This window comes from Lucilia sericata, unplaced genomic scaffold, assembly GCF_015586225.1.
Source record: "Lucilia sericata isolate MDLA Ls3-8-SP2 unplaced genomic scaffold, ASM1558622v1 Contig000153F_arrow, whole genome shotgun sequence".
NCBI lineage: Eukaryota > Metazoa > Arthropoda > Insecta > Diptera > Calliphoridae > Lucilia > Lucilia sericata.
The window spans coordinates 175,417-200,235 of NW_023994184.1; the positions used below are offsets into that span (position 1 = coordinate 175,417).

The following is a 24,819-nucleotide window of genomic DNA, read 5'->3' on the forward strand; positions in this document are numbered from 1 at the left end:
TTTTTATAATAATTGTGTTAATAAAAAGAAATGATTAAATAAATGTTAAGAATACAAAAGGGTTTTTGTAAATAACCATAAATATAAATAAAAAAGACAATATGTATTTAAATTACAAACAAAAAAATAAAAATAAAAAAAAATTTCACTGATATACAACTATGTATGATTCATTACTATATATTTTAAAAAGAATGTTAAGATTTTTATTTGGTTTCGTTTACAAATATTAATTCTTTATCACTTTATTTTAGGTTTTAATATCACCACAACTCTAAACACCCTCGATGATATTCATTATGTTACCTCACAAAAAGGACGTACACAATTAGTGCACAAAGGTTACTATTATGTGCGTGAAAAGAAAGTACGCAACAAGGTGTATTGGCGTTGCACCCAATACACCACATGGTTTCATTGTCACGGACGCTTACACACCGACGAGGGACGCATAGTGCACAGTAGTTCACATAATCATGGGCGTATGGAAATGGGCGAAAAACCAAATATGAGAAAATTGAAAAAAATTAAAGTTTTTAATCAACCACAGTCCGTAGTTACTGCAACAATATTGCCACCCTTAACTCTAACAGTGGAACAGTAAACTATCAATTATACTATACAAAAGATTTAACAAATTTTTAATTTTTATTTAATAGAAAATATTAGCAAATAAAATATTTTTGTTGTAAATCTTTAATATGATATAAAATAGATTTTTAGTTTTTATTTTTCATTACAATGACATTAACTTTTTCTAATATTTTCTAATTTGCTGTTTTTTATTTCTTTCTAACAGATAAAAAATCAAACATTGCCGTTTTCAGCAATACCAAAAAGAAAAATCGTAAATTAATAATACGCGGCTTTGAGTTTGTGGTGGATCGTCAATTGAAACAAAGCACTAATTGGCGTTGCTCGCGTTATAAAAGCGCCCATTGTAAGGCACGTGCCACGACCCGCATTAATACCCACGGTATAGAGCATTTCATTTTACGTAATCCCCTGCATACGCACGATGTTGGCGAAATAAAAAAGGAGCAAGGCGATGTAAAAAATGAACAATCATTTTTATAAATTGTGTTAAGTAGAGACGCTTAATATTAATTCTTCCTTTTTTTCTAATTTCTTTATAAGATTTCTTTGTTTGTGTTATTGTATTAGAATTAGAATTTAAAATATCAAGTGATAAGAAGAAAAGGGGTTGTTCCTCTTTATTGTTTAGTTTCTATTATATTTTTAGAAATTTTTATGGTAGTTTTAAACACTTTTTTTAAAATAGCAATAATATGCTTATGGAATTAAATAAATTCAGTTTTTACAGTTTTATGGTATTTTTTTTTAATTTTTGTTAATTAAATTCAATTTCCAGATTAATTCTGTAATATTACGAGTTGGTTACAATTTTTGCCATATTTCAGTTTTACTTCAGTTCTACTTCAGTTTTAGTTCAGTTCTAGTTCAGTTGTAGTTCTAGTTTAGTTCTAGTTCAGTTCTATTTCAGTTCTAGTTCAGTTCTAGTTCAGTTCTAGTTCAGTTCTAGTTCAGTTCTAGTCAGTTCTAGTTCAGTTCTAGTTCAGTTCTAGTTCAGTTCTAGTTCAGTTCTAGTTCAGTTCTAGTTCAGTTCTAGTTCAGTTCTAGTTCAGTTCTAGTTCAGTTCTAGTTCAGTTCTAGTTCAGTTCTAGTTCAGTTCTAGTTCAGTTCTAGTTCAGTTCTAGTTCAGTTCTAGTTCAGTTCTAGTTCAGTTCTAGTTCAGTTCTAGTTCAGTTCTAGTTCAGTTCTAGTTCAGTTCTAGTTCAGTTCTAGTTCAGTTCTAGTTCAGTTCTAGTTCAGTTCTAGTTCAGTTCTAGTTCAGTTCTAGTTCAGTTCTAGTTCAGTTCTAGTTCAGTTTAGTTCAGTTCTAGTTCTGTTCTAGTTCAGTTCTAGTTCAGTTCTAGTTCAGTTCTAGTTCGTTCTAGTTCAGTTCTAGTTCAGTTCTAGTTCAGTTCTAGTTCAGTTCTAGTTCAGTTCTAGTTCAGTTCTAGTTCAGTTCTAGTTCAGTTCTAGTTCAGTTCTAGTTCAGTTCTAGTTCAGTTCTAGTTCAGTTCTAGTTCAGTTCTAGTTCAGTTCTAGTTCAGTTCTAGTTCAGTTCTAGTTCAGTTCTAGTTCAGTTCTAGTTCAGTTCTAGTTCAGTTCTAGTTCAGTTCTAGTTCAGTTCTAGTTCAGTTCTAGTTCAGTTCTAGTTCAGTTCTAGTTCAGTTCTAGTTCAGTTCTAGTTCAGTTCTAGTTCAGTTCTAGTTCAGTTCTAGTTCAGTCTAGTTCAGTTCTAGTTCAGTTCTAGTTCAGTTCTAGTTCAGTTCTAGTTCTTTCTAGTTCAGTTCTAGTTCCTTAGTTCAGTTCTAGTTCATTTATACTTAAGTTCTAATTCAGTTCTAGTTCAGCTCTAGGTATTTCGAAACACATACACATTTCAATTACTGTTCAATAGTGCTTGAACTTTATAATTTTAATTTATCTAAAAATGCAGACTAAATTTTAATAATAAAATAATTTATAAATTTAAAACAATTTTTAAAAGGCTGATATATATAATAAAATGTTTATAAATCTTAATTGAAATAGCTTTTTTAAATAAATTTGTAAAAATAAAACTCCAACTAACTAATAAAATGTTACATATGAATTAATAGGCTAGAGGGTTTATTTGTAATAAATTTTAAAATCTATCGAATATTTATAGAAGAATATTCGTACAAAATTAATTTTATATATCTTAGATAAATTAATTTTTTTTTATGAAAATTGCATAAAAATCTAAATGTAACTTTAATTTTCGCTTAGAATTTATAATAAGTTTTCGCAACTAAAATTATAATAAATTTTTTAAAAATATTTTTTAATAAAAACATATAAATATTATAAAAAAATACGCATATATGAGATATTTTATTACGCTTTCTCAAAAATCAAAATATTTTCAAAATGTTTGTAGAATTTTTATTAATATTTATTCTTCTCCAATTTACAGATTCCATTTATTTTGTTATGGGTCAACGTGGTAAACCCAAATTGGTGGTTAAAGGTTATGCTTTCATTAGAAATAAAACAACAGCTGAACGTTTATATTGGAATTGTGCTCACACTAAATCGAATAAATGTCGGGCTCGTATTGTAACGCCTAGAGATGAAAATGTACAAAAGTTAAAATTAAAACATATTGTTCATAATCATAAACCGGATATTTATTAGTAAAATCTAAAACTAATAACTCTTTGAGAAGACTTGATTATTTCTTTCCTTTTAATAAATTACTAAAAACAAATAAAACTGATAAAATGCAATTGTTCAATAAGAATTTGTCTAAAATATTTTTACAAAATTTATATAATTTATGTTTATACTTTAGTAAAACAATATTGGTTAAATACTTAACATAAAATTATTATTTTAAATATTTTACTAATATTTCCCAATTTTCTCATTATTTTCTAGATTTAGAACAATTGGCTCGTAAATCTGGCATTACAATTACCAGAGGAAGCAAGGGTAAACCAAAATTAGTGCTGGCTGGCTATGCCTATTTTCGTAATAATGTCAAGGGTTCAAAGACCTATTGGCTGTGTGCCAAAAATCGCTGTAATCGTTGTAAAGCTAGAATAATCACTTGTTCATTAAGCGGTGAACTGGTGATTAAAAATCAAGAACACAATCATATGCCAAGTTTGAAACAAGAATTGGAATATGAAATAGATTAAGAATAATAGAAAAAAGTGCATCAGTATATTATATTTTTAAAAACAAATGTGTTTGTCTTTAGTTATTTATTTAAAAATGTTTAGTTTAGTAATTATGTATAGTTAATGTAGATAATTAATTAATGTTATTTGTTTATTTGTAAGTAATATTATATTGTTAGTTTTAGTGGACTATTATTTGAATATTAATGAAAACAGAAAATTTTGGAAAATTTAGTTTCTTTTAAAAAAGACAAATTGTCTAAAATTTTGAATCTCTAATTAAATACTCTTATAGGAACATAATAACAAATTTTTAAATAATAACAAAAAACTTAATTTTTTTCTAGTTCAGTTCTAGTTCCGTTCAGTTCTAATTTTTTAGAGCATTTAAAGTAATATTTTAACAAACTATCGTTTATTTAAATAATATAAAAAAATACATATTTTTAATATAATTTATAAAATAACAAAGATCAAAATTTTAAACTACAGCCGGAAAAAAGATAAATTATTTATAAATATTATCATAAATTATGTACTTAATTTGAATAGATTATCAGCTGAAGTAATCTATGTATTATACAATTTTAAATAAATAAATAATAACTATTTTAATATTTGGAATTTTGATATTATTCTAAAAATATAAAAAACTTATACATATTTTATCCATAAATTTTTTAATAATATATTTTCCTTTAAACTCTTTGCAGATTTTTTTGTACTTAATTATCCTTTGGAGCAAAATATTATCAATTCTATACAATATGTCAAGGGTCAACGTGGATCTCGTAAAATGGTTTGTGGTGGTTATTCCTATATTTGTGCTAAAATCAAAAAGGGCCGCAAGTATTGGGTGTGTGCCAAACAGCGTAGTCGTAATTGTAAGGCCCGTCTTATAACCGATTTAGAGGAAGTAGAATTTTATACACGCAACATTACACACAATCATGTGACGGATGTCAATCGTCTTACATTGCTTAAAGATTTACAATAATAAAATTGTCGAGTGTTAAAAATAAGTATTGAAATAATTTAGGAAAAGTAAAGCTGTTTTAAAACTAAAGGTAACTAATAAAATAACTATGAGTTAATAAATTATTAAATAGTTTCTAAATGCTTAAATTAAATAAATTAATTACACGAAAATTAATAGATACAATTGGGTTTGAATAAATGAAAATTCCACATAGAATATTTTAGAGTTTTCCTATATATACAATGTTCCGTTTTAGTTCTAGTTAAGTTCTAGTTCAGTTCTAGTTCAGTTCTAGTTCTGTTCTAGTTCAGTTCTAGTTCTAGTTCAGTTCTAGTTCAGTTCTAGTTCAGTTCTAGTTCAGTTCTAGTTCAGTTCTAGTTCAGTTCTAGTTCAGTTCTAGTTCAGTTTTAGTTCAGTTCTAGTTCAGTTCTAGTTCAGTTCTAGTTCAGTTCTAGTTCAGTTCTAGTTCAGTTCTAGTTCAGTTCTAGTTCAGTTCTAGTTCAGTTCTAGTTCAGTTCTAGTTCAGTTCTAGTTCAGTTCTAGTTCAGTTCTAGTTCAGTTCTAGTTCAGTTCAAGTTCAGTTCTAGTTCAGTTCTAGTTCAGTTCTAGTTCAGTTCTAGTTCAGTTCTAGTTCAGTTCTAGTTCAGTTCAGTTCTAGTTCTAGTTCAGTTCTAGATCAGTTCTAGTTCAGTTCTAGTTCAGTTCTAGTTCAGTTCTAGTTCAGTTTAGTTCAGTTCTAGTTCAGTTCTAGTTCAGTTCTAGTTCAGTTCTAGTTCAGTTCTAGTTCAGTTCTAGTTCAGTTCTAGTTCAGTTCTAGTTCAGTTCTAGTTCAGTTCTAGTTCAGTTCTAGTTCAGTTCTAGTTCAGTTCTAGTTCAGTTCTAGTTCAGTTCTAGTTCAGTTCTAGTTCAGTTCTAGTTCAGTTCTAGTTCAGTTCTAGTTCAGTTCTAGTTCAGTTCTAGTTCAGTTCTAGTTCAGTTCTAGTTCAGTTCTAGTTCAGTTCTAGTTCAGTTCTAGTTCAGTTCTAGTTCAGTTCTAGTTCAGTTCTAGTTTCTAGTTCAGTTCTAGTTCAGTTCTAGTTCAGTTCTAGTTCAGTTCTAGTTCAGTTCTAGTTCAGTTCTAGTTCAGTTCTAGTTCAGTTCTAGTTCAGTTTCAGTTCTAGTTCAGTTCTAGTTCAGTTCTAGTTCAGTTCTAGTTCAGTTCTAGTTCAGTTCTAGTTCAGTTCTAGTTCAGTTCTAGTTCAGTTCTAGTTCAGTTCTAGTTCAGTTCTAGTTCAGTTCTAGTTCAGTTCTAGTTCAGTTCTAGTTCAGTTCTAGTTCAGTTCTAGTTCAGTTCTAGTTCAGTTCTAGTTAGTTCTAGTTCAGTTCTAGTTCAGTTCTAGTTCAGTTCTAGTTCAGTTCTAGTTCAGTTCTAGTTCAGTTCTAGTTCAGTTCTAGTTCAGTTCTAGTTCAGTTCTAGTTCAGTTCTAGTTCAGTTTCTAGTTCAGTTCTAGTTCAGTTCTAGTTCAGTTCTAGTTCAGTTCTAATTCAGTTCTAGTTCAGTTCTAGTTCAGTTCTAGTTCAGTTCTAGTTCAGTTCTAGTTCAGTTCTAGTTCAGTTCTAGTTCAGTTCTAGTTCAGTTCTAGTTCAGTTCTTTTTCAGTTCTAGTGCTTTTCTATATCTAATTCTGTTCTTGTTCTATTCTAGTTCTTTTCAAGTTCTGGTTCAATTTAATCAAACTTTACACATGCTGATGTCAGTTTTGACATGTTTACAAATTAGTTAACTGATTTTTGTTTATATTCTTTGAATGGCTGAGAAAATAATACTTTTTTCAAATTACATGATACGTGACTATTGTATACTTTCAATCTTATCCAGCTGTATAGTTTAACTTATTATTCTTGATAATTAAAAGTGTTTTTTCGTAAATAAGTTTCCGTTTTCAAAATGCAATAGCTCATTTTACAAATGGTGATGTTTAAATTTGAAATCTCTTAAGAGGCTAACATTTTAAAATCTTGTAGTTTAGTTGAAATTTAAGTACTTAAAACTTAAATTAAGTTGATTTTCTGTTTAACAAAATATGTTTTAATTTTAAAATTGACTTGTAGTTAGTTACTTGTTTACGATTCTTAAAGGTCATAGAACTAAAACAAAAACTTGTAAATTTTGTTCTCAATTCGTCTTTATTGTTATTACTTTTCTTGTTATTGTTGTATGCACATTGTTTATTGCATTACAGTTTTCCCATTACAGTAAATATTAAACAAAATAAAGTGCAAATATTACTAAATAACCCCAATACGTTAATGATGGTTCCCACCCATGATTACTCAAAAAAAGTAAAATACAATGCATACTTGTATTTTTCACAAAGTAACCAATGCCAATTCTTTGAACTTTAAGTTACTAATAGACGGGCAGACAGAACTGACTGACTGCCATACTAACTGCCTAAGAAGTCGACTCACAGTTATGGAACCCAAAATTAAACCGAAACAGTTACATCAAAGATTAGTTTCACTAAATAAACAGTAATAAAAATCCAATGTTCATGAATGATGATGATAGCGAAGGTGGTTGGACGGACGGACGGATCTTGTGAGAATGGAATGAATACATGCAGTGTGTGAGAGAGCAAGGGAGTCGGTTAATGTTAATTTTGCTCAAAAACGATGACATATTTTGTACGAAAAAGCAAATAAACAAAAACCTGAGTCAGTGTAGAATAAATACAAATAAATAATAAAACAGTATGAATAAATATGTACATTCAGGCAGTCATTATATCTTATGGATTTTAAGAAATTAGCCAACAACTTATGTACAAAAACAATGCAAAAGAAAAAAAATCATGAGTAAGCATTGATAAAACAAACTATAACTGCGACAGTGACATTCATATGTGAACTCACAATGACAGTGTATCAAAGTATAATAGCACAACTGCAACATTTTCTGAAGTGTTTCATTTTAGACGAGTTCTTGTTATACCCTATACCAATATAGTGGGAAGGGTATTATACGTTTGTGCTGATGTTTGTAACGCACAAAAATATTGGTCCTACACCCACCTTAAAATATACCGATTGACTCAGAATCACTTTCTGAGTCAGTTAAGATATGTCCGTACGTCTGTCCGGCTGTCTGGCTGTTCATGTAAATCTTGTGCGCAAGCTACAGAATTTTCATGATTGATAAAATTTGGACCATACGTGATTTCCGGCACAAGGACTATTGAAAATGGTTGAAATCGGTCCATTATTTTACTTAGCCTCCATACAACCTGATTTTCCGATATGGATGTTTTAACATAACTACGTCTTTATATACTACTATCTCTCCAAAAATTAATAGAACTAAGTTTTATATAGGAATAAATGGCCATGCCGATTATTATAATGATCGGCCGTTGTTTGACCCTAGCCCCCAAACAAACCCCCCTCTAAAAAATAACTTGAATGTCCAAAAATTGACTTATAACCATTAGTATAGCGATAAAATTCAGCATAACTAACTTTTATATAAAAATACATTCCTCCTCCTAATTTGTTGGCGATCGGCCCATATTTGACCCTAACTCCCATATAAAGCCTCTTTTAGAAATATTGTTTTTATCAATAAATTGCTTAAATACATCGGAATTAAGGTAAAATTCAACATAAAAGTTTCTTTTTGAAAAATAAATAATTTTTAAAATATACTCATGCTGTAGGTATCATATCTAGTTCTAGTTTTAATTCAGTTCTAGACCAGTTTTAATTCAGTTACGAGATAGTTATTTCAAAATCTCGATAACTTTCAAATTAATTCCTATTGGCAGAAATATTTGTGCTAGTTTTCTGTACTCAACTATCGTATAAATGCGTTTCAACAATTGCCAAAATCCGAATGCAAACATTTGTTTCATTACTTTTGCTGTAGTTGTTGTTACTATTGTCATACTTGTCTTGCATGTAGTATGTAGTTGTTTTCATTTTTGTTCTCGCTACTTTTTTTTCGAATGATGTCAACTAAACAACAAATCAATAAACAATAAATGCTGTTGTTGCAGCCTAGAATGAGAGATGCTGGTTCTGGATTATTGTTGTCATCGTATTCTTCAAAAGAAGAGTATAAATGTTGTATAGTATTCAGTGTGTGTTGGTTGAGATGCTTTGTCTGATGTGAACAGGGGAGATAGATATTTTGACTTTAAGACCTGTTAAAGCAACATTAAACAAAAAATTAAATAAACAGCAAAAAAACTGGAATTGACAAAAATAAAGTAAAGAAAAAATAATAAAATCAAAAGAAACGAAATAAAAATGTAAGAAATTAAAAGTTAATAAGGGGCAGCCAAATGCCACAGCCTAAGTATTTATTTATGTTGTTTGTTTGTATGTTACTGTTGGTTGGTTGTTCGGTCGGTAGGTTTCTGGTCTTTTATTTTTGTTGTTGTTTGAATGGTATGTGTCTGTAAACATTTACTTTTTTGTACTACTACTTGATGCTACTAGTGATTACGAGGTTGGGAGGTAAAGTTATTTTTTGAAAAAATTCCTATAAAATTATAAAATTTCTCAGCATTTTCGACACTTCTTCGTTGTAGCCACAGTTATGTTCTAGTTCAGTTCTGTTCAATTCTTAAATATTTTATTGGACAAAAGGAACTGCTGTGAAGAATTAAGATACATTTTCCGTAATTTCGCAATGATTGCTTCTTAGTGTGGTGTAAATAACAACAACTTTAGAGCACATTTTTATTTCTGAAATTCGATCGAATATTTAATTTCGCATTAGAAGATAGAAGATGATGAGGACGAAATTTTAAAGATAAACTCATTGAAAGGACTTTTGACAATTGCCATCGCAATGGTTTTTTTGCTCCATTCGTACATAGTATGTGTTTAAATGATGCACACAGTGTAAATTTAAGGCCTTGTGTCAAATTGTCTGAATTGAAATGAATAAAATATTTAACAGAACAACAACAACAACAACAAAAGAGATCAACATAAACAAAAAAACGAATTACAAAATGAACAAAAAAGGCAACCAGAAGTCAGACAAAAGGGCGTAAAGCTTTGTGGTTTTTGTTTTTGCATGGTGTATGATGTTAAATAAACACAAACATACATACATTTGACAAACACACAGAGATACACACTCACACGTACATACATTCAAATAAACGACATGCGACATGATTGTTTATGAGAAGGATGATGGGATGGATGTCGTTGTTTGCAACATCGACTTCGTCCTCGTTGTCAACGTTGTTGTTGTATGTACAAGTTCTCTTAGTCGTCAACGTTCATTATTCAGTTCACTTCAATTCCTTGTAATAGAGTAAGAAAGAATTTCTTGTTATTTTTTTTGCTGCAGTTTTTTTTTCTGCTGTGGCAATAGTTGTAGTCTTCTGAGAAATCAAAACAACAGCAACATTATTAACACAAAAACAACAAAAGCAACAATTTAAACAACCATGAGGAAATTGTGTGAATTAAAACGAATAAAAAACAACATTTCTTTAAAATTGTTTTTATTTTTATTTCTTTAGTTTATTTTTTAATGATTCTGATGAATGTTGATCATCAGAATTTTTTTCTCTTGTTGCTGCTACCGCCACTGCTAATGTTGTTATTGTAGTTGCTGTTGTTTGTGAGATTCACTGACCACCACTTTTCGAACAAAATAGTTTTCTTGTTTTCTGTACTAAATATGTATTTTATTAAACACATTAAAAACACACTTCAGTTTAGATATTACAGTTTTTATTTACTAGTTTCTAGAAATTAAAACAAAAAATCAGATTCTTCTACAATTTCCACTAAACAGTTGGGCGTTTGTTGGGTCGTTTGGTCGGTGTTTTAATCATAAATGCGTTTTTATTTCTTTGATTGTTTATTTGTTTGTTGATACGTCCGTCCATCCAACCATCTATTCATCCGTCTGTCCATTCATTTAATTTAATACTCGTCTTGTGTACGTTTGCTTTCGTTTTGTCGTTTCTTTGCCGCTTCTTTGTGTATTTTTAAGACGACCATCAACTTGCCTAAAGGCCGACTGTGTTGGGTCGTTTTTTGTGTTGTTGTAGAGTTTTTAGTCTCTTCCCCCCTATCCTCTTGGTTTGGAGTATCAGTGTAAAATCTTTGTGTTTTTAAGTTGACCAAAAAAACTGAAATCAAATCCAAGACTTACACTGTTGGTCAAAATTATTGTAGATGTTCTCGAAAACGTAATCGATTTTGACAGAATTTAGAATTGATAATTTAAAATAAACCAATGTGAGGGCAGACCTAGTTCAATTCTACTTCAGTTCTAGTTCAGTTCTAGTTCAGTTCTAGTTCAGTTCTAGTTCAGTTCTAGTTCAGTTCTAGTTCAGTTCTAGTTCTAGTTCAGTTCTAGTTCAGTTCTAGTTCTAGTTCAGTTCTAGTTCAGTCTAGTTCAGTTCTAGTTCAGTTCTAGTTCTAGTTCAGTTCTAGTTCTAGTTCAGTTCTAGTTCAGTTCTAGTTCAGTTCTAGTTCAGTTCTAGTTCAGTTCTAGTTCAGTTCTAGTTCAGTTCTAGTTCAGTTCTAGTTCAGTTCTAGTTCAGTTCTAGTTCAGTTCTAGTTCAGTTCTTAGTTCAGTTCTAGTTCAGTTCTAGTTCTAGTTCGTTCTAGTTCCGTTCTAGTTCAGTTATAGTTCAGTTCTAGTTCAGTTCTAGTTCAAGTTCTAGTTCAGTTCTAGTTTCAGTTCTAGTTCAGTTCTAGTTCAGTTCTAGTTCAGTTCTAGTTCAGTTCTAGTTCAGTTTAGTTCAGTTCTAGTTCAGTTCTAGTTCAGTTTTCTAGTCTTCAGTTCTAGTTCAGTTCAGTTCAGTTCTAGTTCAGTTCTAGTTCAGTTCTAGTTCAGTCTAGTTCAGTTTAGTTCAGTTCAGTTCAGTTCTAGTTTCAGTTCTAGTTTCAGTTCTAGTTCAGTTCTAGTTCAGTTCTAGTTCAGTTCTAGTTCAGTTTATAGTTCAGTTCTAGTTCAGTTCTAGTTCAGTTCTAGTTCAGTTCTAGTTCAGTTTTAGTTCAGTTCTAGTTCAGTTCTAGTTCAGTTCTAGTTCAGTTCTAGTTCAGTTCTAGTTCAGTTCTAGTTCAGTTCTAGTTCAGTTCTAGCTTAGTTCAGTTCTAGTTTAGTTCAAGTCTTGTAAGCTTAATACAAACGACACAAAATTCCCTTAGGGGATTTATTTTATTTCTACTGCTATAATTTTGATCTCCACCGTAGCACTGTTGTTGGGAAAAATCAATATTGGAATTGACAAAGTTCATAAGACAACAACAACAGCGATGATAAAAACAAGAGCATAGAAACCAAAGAGTCTATTGTTAACTCTCTGCCATAAATGGGAGCCGTTCTCAAAGAGAACCAAAATACGGGAAGTAAAACAATCCATTAGATACAGTTGTCTCTATCACCCTCAAATACGAATCTATAAGATACAAAAACAAACGTGGTTGATTGGAAAAGATTGCAATACAATAAAAATGTACTCAGAGAGAAAGGGAGAGCGAAAGAGCGGGAGAAAAAAATCTGACAGACTGGATGTTTCGATGAATAGACGGCTCTGGCTGGCTGTCGAGCATGTAAGTAAATTGTAATTTCTTGCAGTCGTCAGATAGGTAGTAGACATTGAACTTAGGCAGCCGTAACAACACATCACTGAAAATTATTTTTATTAATAATAAATACTCTACTAAACCAAGAACCTGAAACACTACATATTTTAAAATAAAAAAAAAAAAACAAGAAGGAAAAAAGAAAGAAACTAAAATCTTATATGTAAAAGAAAATCTTCAACATACTCTAATTTTCTTTTATAATAAAGTGCAAGAAAATTGTTAATAATTAAAAGAATTATTAAATAAAAGTGTTTTAAACAAACTTGGCTGAACCTGAGAGATAACAATTAAATAAATTAAAATTTCAAAAGAAAAATAAATTAACAAATCTACAGTGTTTATAACAAAGTTGTGAAAATATTAACAGAAAATCGAAAATTATTTAAAAATGTAAAAATTCTATTTGTCTTTGGTCAAAAATTTAAAATTACAAAATTTTCCTTTTTCGTGAGAAGTGAATGAAAAAAAAACACACAAATGCAAAATTTTGTGTACCCTTAAAAAACACCTGGTGCGCGCTGCCCTCCCTATACTCTAAATTTATACAACAACAGCATATACAATATAACAAAAAAAAAGAAAAGTTGTATTTATACTATAATACGGTTATTTTTTTGAAAAACAAAATCTAAATTAAAAATTTATTTGAGTGTTTGTTAAGAATAATTATATTTTACAAATAAGCAAAAAAAGCTAAAGTAAATTTTATGAAAGAAAGTAAAATATAAAAAAAAAACAAAAAGTGTAGCAAAAAAAAAAAAAAAAAAAGAAAATGTTTCGATATCTTTGAATTGTATCTAAACCCATTTTACTACTCATACAAATGAAACAATTCTCATGTCACGGTTTAATTGGATTCAAGTTGAATTGAGAGCAGCAACACAACAAACGCGCGGCGTTTCAAGTATTCCTGTGGTTTTCATACCCACAACAACAGCAGCAACAACAACTACTCACACAAATCAAACAAATTCAGATATTGTCGAAACTCTCCTTTTCGGAAAAAGAGAGCACAACAACTTTCCCATAGTGCTCTAAAAAGGAGAGCATATAAAAAGCATATAAGAGCATATTTTCAAATAACTAGTGGAAATTGTGAACGAAAACAAAAACAACAACAAGTTCAGAAAAGAGTCGCGTGCGTATTTTCATCAACAACATCATCGTTAAACATTTCGAATAGAAAACCAAAAAAAAAAGTAGCAAAAGTAGCAGCAGCAGCTTTATAACTACACCGCGTTAAGGAAACACCTTGCTTTTTTGGAAACCAATACTAAAACCTACACTTGCTACAAACACATACAAAACAAGAAATCCAAAAAATAAAAAATAAAAAAAAACGAACCGAAATTGAAAAAGTTTACTTTTTTCAGACACTCCGACTTGTAACTTGTAAAATTTTGGATATATTTTGTTTTAAACGGAATAACAGCTTCTTTCCATGTTTAAAATTTTGGCAACTAAAGTTAGCAACATTCATTTTTGTGTTTTCAAAATATAACGTCTTCTTTTAACAACAACTATACAAAAATGGAGCAGCCTTTAAAGGTAAGTTGGTTTAATATTTTAAAAACATATTTCTTAAAAAAAACAAGAAAAATATATCTAAAAAGCTTATCGATTAACCTGCCTGCTGCTCTAGAAGAGCATAAAATAAAATTCCAATTGTTTCTTTTTTTTTTTACAAATTTACTGTTGCCGAAAATTTGTTGGTTGCAAAGTATGTTTTTTGCTGCTTAAAACACAGCCAACCAACCAGCCACCTTCGTCTTTTTCCAATTTCAACTTACACTGGAAAGTTAAAAATTGAGGAAAAATATTTGTTATTTTTTTCAATCTACTTTTTGGCAGACAATAAATAAGCTGCCAATATAATACAAGTTTTTAAATTATCTTTAAAATATCTATAAAGTCCTTGTAAAATTCTCAATTAGAAATAAAATTTTAAAAATTTTCTATTTCCTCCTAAACTGACCTCGACCTTACTGAATTTGAGAAAAATACTTATCAAACTCTACAACAATTTTAAATAAAAGTCCTTGTAAAGACAAGAGCAGTTTTTTTGATATTTTTTCTTGTTTAGATTTTTAGACAATCATTTTAAATAAAGGTCCTTGAGGTTTTTGTTAAAAGATTGCAAATATTTTATTTTTAAAACTTAACTTTTATTCAAATCCTTTTTTGCAAAAATTTGTAGAAGAATATTTAATTTAAAAAACTTGTTGAAATATGTGCAACCACTTATGTATCAGATCCGGGAAATTTTAATTTCTTCAAGTTCAAACTTCAATTGTTAGAAAATCGGTAAATGATTTTAAAACAAAATACATTATTTTTAATAATGAAGTGTAAATCAAATTCTTGCAAACTTAATATTTCATTAAGTGGCCAAAAGTATTGGACCATATACAAAATGGATCTAAAAATTAAACATATTTCTGATTTCTTATAAGATCTTGGGGTTTAAAATCGACGAAGAAAAAAACAGGAATATAGAAGATAAAATATATTTGAATTTTTTTCGATATTTAACGCCATCATCTCAAAAAGATAATAATGATCAATCTTACTCGATCACTTAAAAATATTCGTGAAGTCGGATAGTCAAGCGGCCCTTGAAATCAGGTCGGTTGTCGTACTTGACTGTCTAATGTCTCTAAATGAACTGGGTAGACATACCAAACTTGGGTATCCGGCCATGAAGGTCACTTTGGCAGATTGTCTGACAAATATTGGCGCTCGGCTCCCATTTTGCTTTCCCCAAAGGATACATTAGGGAAAATGTGGATAGGGAAAAAAGGATAAATAGGCAAAAAGCTTCATAACGCTAAACAAAGGTAAATCCCAAAAGTTATTGTCGCTTAACAAGAGTGACCTAAGATTACTAATGGGACTTTATAATGGACACTGTGGACTAAGATACCACCAGAACATTCTTGGCAACAATGTGAGGAGGTTATGCAGATTCTGTGAACTACAGGATGAAACCTCCGAACATGTACTTTGTTACTGTCAGCCACTATGGCCTCTCAGAGCGAGTACTCTAGAAGGCGCATTTGTATCGCCTAATGAAATATTCAATCTCCAACCGTCTAAAACTTTAAGATTCATACGTAAACTTAATCTCCAATGGTAAAGCAAAGGGCTGCACAAAAGATCTTTTCTCAGGTCGTTGTGCTTTGTGCCCCCACTACCAATCAAATAATACTCGATCACAAATGCGGTAATTTGGTCTCATATTATTTTTAGCTAAACCTCTAATTATGCTCAAAAGTCTTTACTTTTTCACATTTATTTTCCGATCTGCTTAAATCGACACTTGGAAGGTGCCAAATGTTATCACATTTTTAATTTGTATCGCACATGACTCAGCAACAATAATAATAATCATTTTGTTTTGCATGAGAATGAAATTTCGACCTTTTTAAATTGTGCATGACTTGCACTTCTTACTTCCTTAACTACCTGCTCCCATGACTGGTAAAAAATAGGATGTATATCACTTCAATGATCAGTGTTAAATGTGTTAAAATTTTACTAATCTGTTAAACTAATGCGACTCAAAAATTATCATTAAAATTCGATCTAAAACGGAATTAGTATCCTCAAAATATGTTCGCATATGTACATATATATAAAATATTTAACGAAAAAACGTAAACTCTATTTTAAGAAAAATGTTTTTTCTATCACGTAATTGTAGATCATATAATATGATCTCTTCTATTGAAAGTTAATCATATCAAATTTTGAAAGATTGAATGTGAACTTATCTTTAGACTAGTTTATGTGCTGAGCAATATTGCTTGCTCTCGAAGGCCTTCCGAATAAGAGTAGTTATTCGATGTACCTGTTCGATAGTGCTGTGCTTTCTTCTGAAACCAAACCGATGATCAGGAATAATGCAATTATCGTTAAGGTGTACTATAAGGCTTTCAAGCAATAACTTTTCAAAAAGTTTTGAGAATATAGACAACAGGCTAATGGGACGGTATGATGTCACTTGAATGACATCTTTCCCCGGTTTTGGTATCATAACAATTTCGGATATTTTCCATGAGGTTCCAGTGGTGAATTGGGCAGGTTATTTATCATCGTGGTAGTAATTTTATCTATACCATGTAATTTTCCTGCCTTTAGTTGTCTTCTTCACGGTAGAGAACCGGAATTTTATTGGGCGTGGAACCATATTATTTATAATGTTAGCACTAATAGAAGAATCTGTATCATTTTCAGTAAACACATTCTTCAAGTGATTGGTGAATGCTTCGATTTTTACTGACGTATTTCTGGCCCATTGACCATTCTGGAGGCGTATGGGTGACTCATATGCAATAAGGCATTGTATATTGCATAACAGCTTTCCAGAGACTATATTCTGTTTTGTTAGTAGGGTCTAAGTTTTTGAGATAATTTCTCAGATTATATTCCTTATTATTATTCAAGGCGATAACAAATATCTAAAATTTTTAAAAGTATATATTTTTATTAAAAAGAATCGTTATCAAATATTTTAAATAAATATTTTCTGCAACAAAGTCTACAATTTTAGCCTATTGTCTGAAACACGTTCTGGTCTGAGGTTGAGATGAAAGATTTTTGTTCGAAATTGCTAACTTATGACTAGTTCTATTTACAGAACCCTTCGTTTTACAGAATCGTTCTAGAAATAGTTACTTGATTCTCGTTCTAATTTGTTAGCTTTGAAAAGGCTTCTACAAAACATTGCATTTTTGATAGTCGATTCACAGAAGGGTCATTAAGCTTATTTTAGACTAAAGATTTTTGGAACTTTTATCTTGGCTGTTAGTTCTAGGGAAACAAATGCAAAATCTTAGGTAAAGTTTTATACTACTTAGTTCAATATTTCACATTGTGAAAATATCAACCAGTTTAATCTTGTTCAAATCTTTACCGACATTTCAGAATGCATTTATATTCATCATTTGTCATCTTTTTTTCAAAAAGTTGTTTCAGAACTGTTAACTATTTCTTCGAAACTTTTAGAAGTAATTTAGTTACGAGTTCCTGAATTAATACTGATATCACTAGTTCCACTATTGATATTCAAGGATCGGAAGTGATTTGGCATATATTCTACATTATAACAGTTATTTTAGAACATATTCTGAAACCTTTTTCCAGGGGTTTTGAGATTTCTATATTAGCAATATGCATGTTTATATTAAGTTCATTTTTTATTGGAAGTTTTCCTTTAAAATGTATAATTTGTTAAAATTAGGAATGGAAAATTTTACTTTACAATAACAACATACAAATAGCTTTTATAACCTCTAAAATATTTATAATACAATCGTTTTCTCTGGGGAATTTTCAACTCACCCTTTTTCCTAAAACCTAGAATGTTTTAAGTGAGCAGGTGTTTGAACATGAAATAACCGACATTTTTTAAAACCTTTCACTTAAACTAGTGAAATTTCTTTCTAATTAATAGTTTTATTTTAACGACTCCATCAATTATGAGAAAAAATCCTTGTATAATGGAAACGGAAAATTGCGATAAAAAAATGTTTAATATTAATAATTTAATTGATTTCCCTAAATGTCATAGGAATAAAAGAAAAATCATTGAAAACTTTTTTAACTGTTTTTCTCTATAATTGTTACAAATACCCACTCATTGGTAATGCTTTTGTTTAAACAATATTTTAGCTGTCACACATTTTATATAGAAAAACAAAAAAAAAAAAACAAAGTTTTTTCCCCATTTGATCAGATAAATATGAATATTGTTTCCATATTTCTACCCTTCGTTTTCCAATACTTAGTAGTGGGCACACACACACACACATAGAGACACAATTTACACTCAAAATGTACTTTTATTTCTGTAATGCTCCTCCTAGTCAGTGGTGTCAGGGTAACATTTGGTGTTGTTGCTGTTATTTTGTTCCTTTCGTTCAATATCATTTAATTGAAATCTTTTATTAATGAATAAAAAGGGTTGTTGTGTAAAACGACAACTACGACAACGACGAGTATGATGATGATGATGACGACTACATCGAAATATATGTACAATGAATAATTTGAATAATTATGACATATAATTTGTGTAAAAACTATTGTAATTGATGATTTTATTGCGTTTTTTTTTACTAAGTTTGTTTATTTTGTTGTAATTTTATTGATAATGTAATGATTTATTTGTTTGCTACGTGTTGTTTTGTTTTTGTTCTTGAAGTTATTTTTATTAAATTTATTTTTTTGTTTATACTTAAATGTAGTCACCCGTATAGGTTTCGTTATGGGGGAAAAGATAGTATAATTATTTATAAAAATGTTAAAATCTAATTAAAGTATTTTTACTGTTATATTCTTTGTATAAAAGAGAAATAATACTTTTAATAATAAATATTAATATTTAATATTAAGTATTAAAACCATTATTTTATATTGAAGGCTAAGATGGGGAGTGTATGTTATTTCTGAATAAAAAGTTTTCAAATCAAGTTATGAAAAGAAAATTTTATGATATTTATAATATTTTTAATAAATTTAAAGATTTTTAACTTTTTTTAATAAGATCTATTGAATTGTTTGGCTCAGAAGTGCGGCGATTTTTACATGGAAGACAATGATTTGTGTTTTTGTAAAGCGTAAAGTTTTTTGATGAACTTTTTAACTGAATTAAGAAATCAAGTACGAATCCAGCTCAAATAAAGTACATTTGGGATTATTGCAATCTTTTACATACTTAAATCACTCTTATTTTTTTTTTTTAAATCAAGTATGCATTTAATCAAACTGAAAGCTCTCTAAGTAAGCACATTATGAGAACACATTGCACCTAAAAAGGTTCGAAAACGGATCCGTACTTGATTCACAGTTTTTGTATTTGATTTTGATAAACCAGTACTATTGTCATCGCTCTGGATTAATTCAAGTACAGACCATCAGCATATGTGGCTGGACATGACAGCGTTATCATAAAAAAGATTGATTTTAGTAAAACCATACTTACTGTACTATTGTCACCGCTCCGGATTGATTCAAGTACGAACCATCCGCTTATGTGACTAGACGTGTAAGCGTTATATTCTAACATGAAAACGATCGGCTACACGTAAAAAACCATTTAGTAAGAAGTGGTTGAAAAGTTTTGCCTTACACGTCCTTTAGTTCAGACCGTGCCCCGTCGAACTACTCAAATTTCATATCTCAAATCAAGTATGCATTCGAGCTTAAATCAAACTGAAAATTCTGTAAGTAAGATCATTGTAAGATCTCTTTGAACCTAAAAAGGTTTGAATCTGAACATTCGTACTTAACGGATCCGTACTTAAATCATGTATTTTATACGTGGTTTTAGTAAACCCATAGCTTCTTTACTATTTACACTGATCCGAATGGATTCAAGTACGGACCACCAAAGAATGAGGCTAGATATGATGCGTTATATAACTGTGAAAACCCATTTAGACAGAAGTTATTAAGAAGTTTTGCCGTATCTGTCTATTAGTTCAGAATGTATCCAATTCCCACCTGATGCACCAGTACTGATAGAGGTCTAGATGTATTTCTTCACATTTGATGTAACATACATCCTTCTTTCAAATTAACTAGTATTTATGTAACAAAATCGTTTAAATGGTAAAATTTGTAAAACAAACTCCTCCATTTTCTCTATTTTCCATTACGAATTATTCCTAGAAATACAGACAATTCTCGGTTAAGTATACTAAAGTAAACACATCATCATATGTTTTTGCATAATACAAAAGATTTTTCAAATTCTACGAAAAAGATTATTTTTTCAATTTAATTTGATTGAAAGACAATTCAATGCAAATAAAAATACCAGCTTATTATGTCAACATATCATCTCTATTTGTTAATAAACTTTTTAATAAAGTATAATTTTCATAAGGGGCTTTTTTTTTTGTTGCTGAATTTGTTAAACTTAAAAATTAATCCCACAATAAAGTATATAACCTGAGGCAAAACTAACTAATTTTATGTACATGTACAAGATTACAAGAGGATTTAACAATATTATGCAAATGTCCTTTTTCAGAGAAACACAAAAAATAAAATCAACCCCCTTGAAAAATTGAAAAAAAAAGAGAAAACATCTGCTAAATACTCGAAATGACAATGAAAAAGACTTAATAGGAATTCAGGTTTAAAATTGTACATGGCAAGGAGTATAATGTGTGCGTGTGTGTTTTTTAATTTGTTCAACATAATGTCACGGTTATACAGTTTTCAAAACTGCAATTCATTAAGGCTTTAATTTAATAAAACTTTTCAAACTGCATTTAAATAAATAAGAAAATCTAATTTACAAAAGAAAATATATTTGAAATTCGTTTAGTTTAAACTATGTTTAAAAATTTAAACCATAATTAACAGCTGTTGAAAAAACAGCTGTGGGTTATGGAGCATTAAAAACGTTTAAAAAGATTTTGTGTTATTAAAATTGTTATTACCAAATTTGTTTATGTTTTCCTGTTAGATTTTTTATGAGCTAACACCAATAACAATATTCTTTTGCTTTTTTATATTATTTACAAAAATTCTTATAGAAAATTAAAATTCAAACACTTATTTTTCCTGTGACTTTAAAAAATCCGCACTTGTCTTTTTCCACTGACATTTGAAAACACTCAAGAGTCAATTGCGGCTTCTTTACAAACTAACTGACTGTCATTTCACTATAAAAACAACAACAATCACATAAAAATGTTATAAAATCAATATTACGCATACTATTATTGTTAAATACTTTTTTTTTTCAATATAATTAAAAGTGCATAATCGCCAGTTATGGGCATACACTGTTTAACGGACGTAAAACAATTTAAGTACTTTATTAAAGGTTTCATATAATTTATTGAAATGTTTTTCCATTAACTTAAATTCATTGTTGTTGTTGTTTTTGTTATTGCATTGATGATATTTTTATTTTCTTTTTTAAAAGGTGCGAATTTCATTTAATAAAAATATAAAAAACTTTTTATATACATACAAGTCCATTATAATTTTCTTTTCTTGTCATGAATGCAAATTATAGTTGTTAAAAATTACAAAAAAAAAAATGGAAAAAAATAATAACAAATATTAAAAGGTATGCATTAGAAAGGGTGTTGCAAAAGGAGAGTATTTTAAAAAGAAGGTTTTGGATAACTTTTTGAAATTCCTCCGGTGGGTTTGTGGTTAGTGTTCTAATCTGTTAGAACGGCGATCGAGGGTTTAATTTCCACCAGAAGCACTGTTAAAGTGGCGCACAATAGTACCGATGGAGGTCAGGTGTAACATACATGTCCTTTTCAAACTTTTTAACTAACTAGGACAACTTTTTCAGCATAATTGCAAATTTCTACTGTATAGTTTAATACCTTTAAATAGTTTGCAGTTCCGTTTTGTTTGGCGGTGCGTAGGACCATTTTTTAACAAAAATAATCTATTTTCTTTGTTTCTATTCCATTGAAATTCTACTGCAATCGAATTTTTTTTTAATTCTCAGAATTAGAAATTAGTAGTTTGCCTCGTTGGTGTTATCTCCAGTTATAATCACTTCTTTCCCTAACGAATATATCGGGGATTTCTCAGATTCCTCTATAACTATCCGAGATTGTCTTTATCAAAATAGGAGGTTTATATTTGCGTCTAAACTCGTAACTGTTGTCTATATCACAGTCACAGTTGCGTTGAAATGTTAGTGAGTTGTGTTCGATGTCAGGTCGTCGATAAGCAACAAAATTTCACTATCAACCTTTTCATGAGACTTGCGCTCGTTTGATGTTGGACAAAAGGTCTATTCCTGCTACATTGCTACCGATTCTATCATCATGAACCAGTGTCTAGTTATATCTATAGTTGGGAAAACTGCAATTAAAACCCTTATCAACGTTGTTAAAGGTCAACAGATCCGGTGAGCAAACTTTACTAAGCCTTTTCCACTATATCAGCCGTTCTAGGTCCTACTACACAGAGGGGAAAAAAATATACACGTCTGGTAGCAAATTGACACCAAAGATTTTATAATGTTTCAATAACATCCGTTGTCAAAGTATATACATATGTACGGCAACGCAATGTTGTGAACATTACATAGTGTTGTCGTACGTATGTATGTACATATATACTTTGACAACGGATGTGATTCAAAAATTAAAAACAGTTTGGTGTCAATTTGGTATCAGGCGTGTATATTTCATTTTCCCTCTGAGTAGATATTTGAAAATCCGTGTTAGTTTTTCATTTAATACTCAAACTTAGAAAGCTTTCAAACTATATATCTAAGTATTTTTCCCCACAACGCATGCTATTAGTCCGACACTTGCTAGGTATATCAGAAACTGTGTTAACCTTTTCACGACACGCATCATCATAGAGTAGTAGAAGTTGCTAAAGAGAAAATTTTCATCTGAGAATACAATATGAGTTTGAGAACAATACATGTATATGTATAAGTTATTTCATTCTCTAACATTTTCTGCCCTGGTTCGGAACACTTTTTAGTAAAAGTTTTTTTTTTTTTTAATTTTTATTTCTTTATTTACAATCTATTTTGCAATATTAAGTAAATTTTATAACAAAACATATTGAAATTAAAACTTAACCTATGTCATTAGACTTCAGTAAGCCTAATAACCTATAATTGTATATATTTACATTTTTCACAGTTTCATTTTCTATAAGGTAAATCTAATACATGAAACCTCTTGAGTCTTTTAGCCTCATCAGTTTCATCTAATAATGCAATGGCTAGAGAATTTGTGTGATTACTGAGTCTATTAAGATAAACAGAACTTAACCTGTTTATTTCATCTTTGATAGTTGGTATTTGTAGATCTTCGTGAATTCTATTATTGGTTACATACCAAGGGGCATTAATAATGAGCCTTAATGTCTTAGACTGGTATCGTTGTAATATCTCTATGTTTGAAGTGCTTGCTGTACCCCATAGCTGAATGCCGTATGTCCAGATGGGCTTTAATATAGCCTTATATATTTTGATTTTATTTTCAATACTCAATCCCGACTTTGATCCTAATAGCCAATACATTTTTTTGGTTTTTGTGTTTAAACATTCACATTTTGATTTAATATGATTTTTCCATGTGAGTTTTTTATCAAGATGCATTCCTAAATATTTTACACTGTCGGATTTTGGTATTTGAGATCCATTTATATATACCGGAGGACAATCACTTTTATTTAGAGTGAACGAAACATGCACAGATTTATCAGTATTTATAGAAATTTTCCACTTTTTTAGCCAGTTTTCTAGTAAATCCAATTCACTTTGTATTGTTGCTGATGCCAGTACAGGAGATATGTTTGATGATATTAAAGCAGTGTCATCAGCATAAGTTGCTATTGTCACATCATCCATTACTGGTAAGTCTGAGGTATACACTGTATATAATATCGGACCAAGGACACTACCTTGGGGGACTCCAGAATATATATTACAAATCTCAGAATGTTCATCACTTATCTTTACGTAAAAGCTTCTTCTGCTTAGATAAGATTTTAGTAATAAGTACATTGGTGTTGGTAGAATTTTTTTAAGCTTGAATAGTAGTCCTTGATGCCAAACCCTATCAAAGGCTTCTTTGATATCTAAAAAGACTGCAGAGCTGTATAATTTTCTTTCAAATGTGTCAGTAATAACATTAACAATCCTATGACATTGCTCTGGAGCACTGTGTTTATGCCGAAATCCGAATTGATGATCCGGAATAATATTTACTTTTTCTAAAATAGGAAGTAAACGATATAAAAATAGTCTTTCGAATACTTTGGAAAAGGTTGGCAGTAGACTAATTGGTCTGTATGAAGAAATTTCATGTTCTGGTTTATTTGGTTTCGCTACCATTATGATTTCAGCACATTTCCATTGTATAGGAAAATAAGATAACCTTAACATGGCGTTAAAAATTAGCGTTAGAAATAAAATAGATTTTTGTGATAAATTTTTGGCCACAATGGAGTCAATTCTGTCATAACCAGGTGACTTGTTGTTATTTAGCTTCATTATTTCATTTGTAACTTCTGATGAGGAAAAGGCTTTTAATGGAAAATCCATTTGGCAAGGAGAATTTAAGAATTCTAGTATAGAGTTTTCATCAACAGAATTTGAGAGTGGAATGGTTTGAAATTTTGTTTTTAAATGCTTAGAAAACACATCAGCTTTCATTTTATTTGTTTTGCACCATTGTCCAAGTTCATCCTTCACTGGAATATTTCTTTTAGTGGGTCTTTTTAAATATTTAGTAGCCTTCCACAATTCGTGTTCACTATTATTGGAATTGGAATTTAAGTTTCTTAAAAATATTGAAATTTCTCTGTTTTTAGTTTCCATTATAACTTTCTTGAGATTATTTGCAGCTCGATTATAATTCGTTTTATCCAATGGATTTCTACTTGTTTGCCAAATTCTTCTTAGCCGTCTTTTGTTCCTGATAAGTTCTCTGATTTCTGCCGAAACAAATACTTGATTATCATTTGTTTGTTTTATATCAGGAGTTGAAAGAAATGAAGC

At 29.9% G+C, this 24,819-nt stretch overlaps 2 protein-coding genes across 8 annotated transcripts in view; both read left to right on the top strand.

The window, feature by feature from the left end:
- Window positions 1-4,728, top strand: part of LOC119601249 (modifier of mdg4-like) — a 49,202-nt gene extending 44,474 nt beyond the window's left edge. Inside the window, exons 5-6 of one of the 5 annotated variants that reach the window (XM_037952061.1) lie at window positions 255-600; window positions 800-818. In XM_037952061.1, coding sequence (XP_037807989.1) covers window positions 255-600; window positions 800-803 — 350 coding nt within the window. In that variant the 3' untranslated portion in view covers window positions 804-818. Of the gene's footprint in view, window positions 1-254; window positions 601-799; window positions 1,093-3,007; window positions 3,329-3,471; window positions 3,766-4,429 lie in introns of those variants that run through there. The other 4 variants (XM_037952069.1, XM_037952073.1, XM_037952078.1 and 1 more) reach the window with 4 other exon arrangements.
- Window positions 4,729-12,255: 7,527 nt separating this feature from the next.
- Window positions 12,256-24,819, top strand: part of LOC119601262 — an 89,966-nt gene continuing 77,402 nt past the window's right edge. The window contains exon 1 of one of the 3 annotated variants that reach the window (XM_037952089.1): window positions 12,256-13,850. In XM_037952089.1, coding sequence (XP_037808017.1) covers window positions 13,833-13,850 — 18 coding nt within the window. In that variant the 5' untranslated portion in view covers window positions 12,256-13,832. The remainder of the gene's footprint in view (window positions 13,851-24,819) is intronic. The other 2 variants (XM_037952090.1, XM_037952091.1) reach the window with 2 other exon arrangements.